This window comes from Neophocaena asiaeorientalis, unplaced genomic scaffold (genome assembly GCF_003031525.2).
Source record: "Neophocaena asiaeorientalis asiaeorientalis breed wild unplaced genomic scaffold, Neophocaena_asiaeorientalis_V1.1 scaffold69, whole genome shotgun sequence".
NCBI lineage: Eukaryota > Metazoa > Chordata > Mammalia > Artiodactyla > Phocoenidae > Neophocaena > Neophocaena asiaeorientalis.
The window spans coordinates 3,536,449-3,541,282 of record NW_020174373.1 but is presented as its reverse complement, the minus strand read 5'-3'; the positions used below and the strand labels follow the sequence as shown (position 1 = coordinate 3,541,282).

The 4,834-nt window shown below is 49.0% G+C and overlaps 1 protein-coding gene across 2 annotated transcripts in view; it reads right to left on the bottom strand.

Moving 5' to 3' along the window:
* Positions 1-1,191, bottom strand: part of STS (steroid sulfatase) — a 180,439-nt gene extending 179,248 nt beyond the window's left edge. For both annotated transcript variants that reach the window (XM_024756278.1, XM_024756277.1), the window contains exon 1: positions 645-1,191. Coding sequence is in view for 1 of the 2 variants with exons in the window: in XM_024756277.1 (XP_024612045.1) it covers positions 645-658 (14 nt within the window). In the remaining variant the exon portion in view is untranslated. The remainder of the gene's footprint in view (positions 1-644) is intronic.
* Positions 1,192-4,834: the final 3,643 nt, after the last annotated feature.

Here is a 4,834-nt window from a genome sequence, read left to right as displayed (position 1 = left end):
TCGTTCCTCCACGCCCTCCCTCCTTCCTCATGCCCTTTCCAAATTCGAGCCAGGCATTGGCACCCAGATTAGGAACTCGGCTCTGCTCGGCCCTTTGACTCAGCATCCCAGCCCGTTTACGGGTATGAAGTGAGCGTGGGCGGGGGGATGGTGGTGGTGGATGCGGGCAAACTTGTCGCGCCCGCGCGTGCCACTTCTTAGCCCCGCGGCGACGGCAGGGGTGACCATCCTCGGCGCGCGTGCGCAGAACATGCCGGCGAGGCCCAGAGCGCGCGTGCGCGGGAGCGGTTCCAGTCGCGTATTCCAGGAGCCTCGGAAGGAGGCCAGCCGCAGGCAAGCGCCGGGCGGCGGAGGCTCGGGGCGCGCGATTTTTTAGGGACCAAACTAGGACACTTAAGGCGCGCGTGCGCAGCGCAGCTCGGGGCTCACGGGGGGCTTGCCCGAACGCGCATGCGCGAGTGCGTCCCGGGGGTGCGGGCGCGAGGAGGCCGGGGGCCGCGCGTGCGCAGCACGACTCGTGGCGGGCGGGAGGTTGGCGTCGGGCCTGGGGGGCCGCGGGCGCTGCGCGCGCAGCCGGGCCTCCATTTCCCTGTCTGCACCCCGGCCTCTAGGATCACTGTAGGCTTGCCCAGAGGTGCACGCACCTTGCTCGTAGCATCCTGCAGGGCAGCGTCCTCTACCCGCCGATTTGGGGGCCTCTGCCGACGTTTGGAGGCGTTTGGGGCAGCCTAGCTGGAGGGTGGGAGTTTGCTGGCGTCCAGAGGGTAGCGGCTGGGATGCGGCGGAATCTCTCGCAGTGCACAGGACCGCTCCACGCCACCGCGACTGCTCCACACCCAAGTATCTGTAGCGCGGAGGCGGCGGAGGAGTCCTGCTCAGCGGTCTGGCTGGTCCGAGTGACTCCCAGCAGGGACATCACCGGCGAGCAGCAGTTTTGCAGTGCAGAGCCCGAGTCCCCACCCTACAGCTGCCCAATCAGAATCTACATTTTCACCTAAGTGCCGGGGAGTTAGAGGTGCACACCCGTGCTGTGGCTTTGAGCGGTTAACAATCTTGTGTGCGCCGAACAGCCCCGTAGTCGATGGTGGTAGGCGTGAACTTACCCACCGAGGCGAATTCAAGTAGAATTCGTGGGAAACGCTGCATTTATAACTCAACAGAGAACTGCTCTGAGCTCTACCTTACAGCTTGGGCGTATGTTTCATGACACTACCCGGTGTTACAGGGTTAGGAAACGCGTTCTGACCTCATTGTCTCCGGAGGGCTTCATAGGACTTTAAAAATGTCTTCATGCTTTACGTAGGCTACTAACCTGGTGGAGGTGTGCATACATCAGGGCTGCCTCTCATAAAATCCTGCAAGGTGGGAGGAGATGTTTGCCCTGACTAATTAAAAACAAAATCGGCACCACTCAGAGAGGTAAAGTTACTTGCCCAAGGTCACACAGCTAATAAGGAACAGAGCTGAGAAATGATTCCAGATCGATCTGATTCTAAATATAAGTGATGTTGTGCTCATTTTACAGGGGAATGTGACATTGCCCCCATGATCATTTGGCTCACTGGTTCAGTAGTAATGGCACTGATTTTTTATTTTAAAGGTACACGAAAAACAGTCTTATTTTTATGGATCCAGAGATATAAACGAATGAATTCCTAAGGGGTAAAATAAATTCCCATAGAGGTAACTAATTGGGTAGAACAGTGTATGCAGCTACTAAATCTGAAATGACTCAATTTCAAAAAGCATCTGGGATTCGTAAGTACAGTTTGTAGATGTGAGTTTTCCTGCTAAGATGGTCAAGTTAAATTGTCAAATAAATTCCTTATCCTCTAATGAAAAGTCCAGAGAACATGTTTTGCGAGTCTTATGAATTTTAATACAAACTGAGGTGTCCCATTAAAATTAAATTTATTAGACTTCTAAGTGAGCTTGATGCTTCATCCCCACTCAAGATACACATATACCTGTTCCCCGGAGCCATGAATGTGACTTATGTGGTGGTGCTTGCAGGGGTAGTTATCAACCAGGGTCTCCTCTTTGCTAGTTAAGGCAAGTTTAAAGTTTATCAAGCATTGGTCTGGCACTGTTACCCAATCCTCTGAACTGGTCAGAGAAACAAGAATTAGTGGCCTTTGGGAGGATAAGACCTAGCTCCTCTTTCCCCCTTCGTTTTCTGCCCTTTACCTCATTCCGCCCTGACTCTTTGAGGCGGTAAGGCCTTGCAGAACTTTATCAGAAATGCACCTTTGCTTTTTTCTTTCTTTTTTTTTTTTTTTTTACAAAATGTCTGGTATAAAACACCACTTTCCAGAATGTGCTACTTTACCTCATTTAATCTACTTGATTATACCTGTTGTAATTCTTAAGCGCCTGATTTCAGTTGTCTGTTGTTTGCATAACAACGTATCATCAGTTTATTATGAGGTGTTTTTCGGTGAGCCTGCTTTTCAGAATTGTGAATCCATTTCCCCAGGAAGTTCTGTTTGTTAATGTAGCTGCAATCCTTGTATTCTCAGGGAAGTGAAACTGAAAACAAAGAGTTGCATGGGGAAGCTTGTTTAACCAGAGGAGAATGAGGAAGTCAATGGAGATATTTGCAGAAATGTTGACCAGAAACCCAGGGTTACTTTCTAGTGCTTTTGAAATGTTTGATGCTGTTTTCCTTTCAATCCTTGGAATCTGTTTTTGTTGACAGAGGTAACAATTAGCTGTGAGCTAGATAGTAATTTTGGCCCTCAAATGCCATTTAGAGACACAGACCAAGGGGACTGAGATTATTTATGAACAAGGATAAGATGTTGAAGGAAGTAGATACAAGTTTGAAATACTATGTCAGCTCTTGAATAGGGAAGATTATCTAGTTCATTAAATAGCTGAAGTTAGGAGTACAAGAGGTAGGACCATTCTCTTTAAGAGACAAGAAAGTTGGTGGTCCACAGTCCTGCTATCTGATAGGAGTAGCACCATGTAAGATTTTGTTATAGCAACATTAAAGAAGCAAAAAGACACAGAGGAAATTAACTTGAATGGTACTTTTTTCCTATCCTGACACATCCAAAATATTGTTACTCAACACATAATCAGTAAAAAAAAAATAGTTGAGATAGTTTACATTCCTTTTTGTTACCTAGCCTTTGAAATTTGTGTGTATCTTACACTCACAGGGCATCTCAGCTCAAACTAGCCAGGTTTCATGGGTTCACTTGCCACGTTTGGCCAGTGCCTACCATATGGGACAACCCAAGTACAGAGCCTTAGGAAGCAACTCACTGATGTCTGCTGTTGATAACGGGGACAGATGGAGGGTGGATGTTAAGAATATTCAGAATTAGGAATATGTAAAATGTGGTATACATAAAATATGCTTTCTAGGAGTCTGTTACAGTAATTAAATCCTTAAAGAATCAGCCAGGAAAAATAAAAAGCTTATTTTCAAATGTTTAAAAAATAAGCAGAAAAATAATACGATAGATCTGTGAGGGGAAATACGACTCTTTGCAGTGTCGATTATAATTGACCACGTCTCCATAAACACACTGAGGTGGCAGGATTTTAATGGGTGACACCTGGCTTCCACTTCACCTTCACGTAGAGGAATAGATCCCCTGTCTTGTACCTGTTTGTACTCCTACAGCTTCCTGCTTGCCAAATAGTAATCATAGCACTTGAGACCGTATGGAAGTGCCCGTTTCTCCGTCCGGGGCCCAGGGTACAGTGTGAACGCTGGGTGGAGGCGGGACCTTTGTGCTGCTCCTGGGGCTCAGGGTTCCATTGTTGACCGAAGCAGCTCGCAGCTCTGCCCAGTCTGCTCGGAATCAGCTGTCACCCGTCGTCCTCTGGCTCACCTCACCTACGCTGGTTTCTGTAGATGCTGGGACCTCCACAAAGCTGATGACAAACACAGGATCTCCCTGTACAGCTGTAGCACACGCCCTAGATGAATTTTCGGAAGAGCTTTTGTACATTGTATTTGACCCTGTGTAACATGTATGAGGTTTAAAAGTGGAGATGATGAGCTTTTCGGCGTCCATTGGTTCCTATCCTGTAATGTGACTCAGTCCAGACATTCCCAGAGAGTCTCAGGAAGGTAGAGCAGAATAAACGCTCATTCGGGATGGCCGGTGTGAGGTTACTGTCTGCCCTTGGGGCTCCCAGAGACACCCTCACCCTGTCCCTGGCTTGTTGTGTGCCTTGCGGTCTCATCACGGATGTCAGGGGACCTATGCTACGGCACGTTCCCCTTCTCTCTGCCCTGCCCCCAACCCCCGGAACTAAGGGCACACGCTTGCGTTTGATGTCACCTTACCAGGTGACATTTAGGTCCCTTCTACATTTGCACAGGAGGTGGCGGAAATTCGGAGGCCAGTCTGAGGCCTTGGCGGCCGAGCAGAGCCCACGCAGAAAGGGGCCCTGACTTGTACTTTCTCAGTTTGGAGTAAGACGCTGGTAGGGGCAGGCGAAGCTACCCATGGACTATGTTGAATGTCAGGAAATTCATCAGGAATAAGAAAGCACTCGAGGGGGGACCGAGGTGGGTAAACTCAGGTCCCGTTGGCCGTGCTTCCTAATAGACCTGAGCCGCGTCAGCCTTTCCCGTGTTCCTGCGGTTAGCAGTTCTTATGCACCACAGCTGCTCCCGTTTCTAGATTAACAGGAAGGTGAGATCAAAATTGCAAAATTCTGCAGGTCGACGGGAGTTTGGTCCAGCTGGTAACACCACTAAGATATTCAGCAGGTTTCTGTCAGTGCAGGTGTAGAGTGCCCGTTCCTTGCTTCCTCCTAGCTTCCTCGTCCCCCTCATTGTGTGCTTTTATTTAGAATCTTAGCTGTG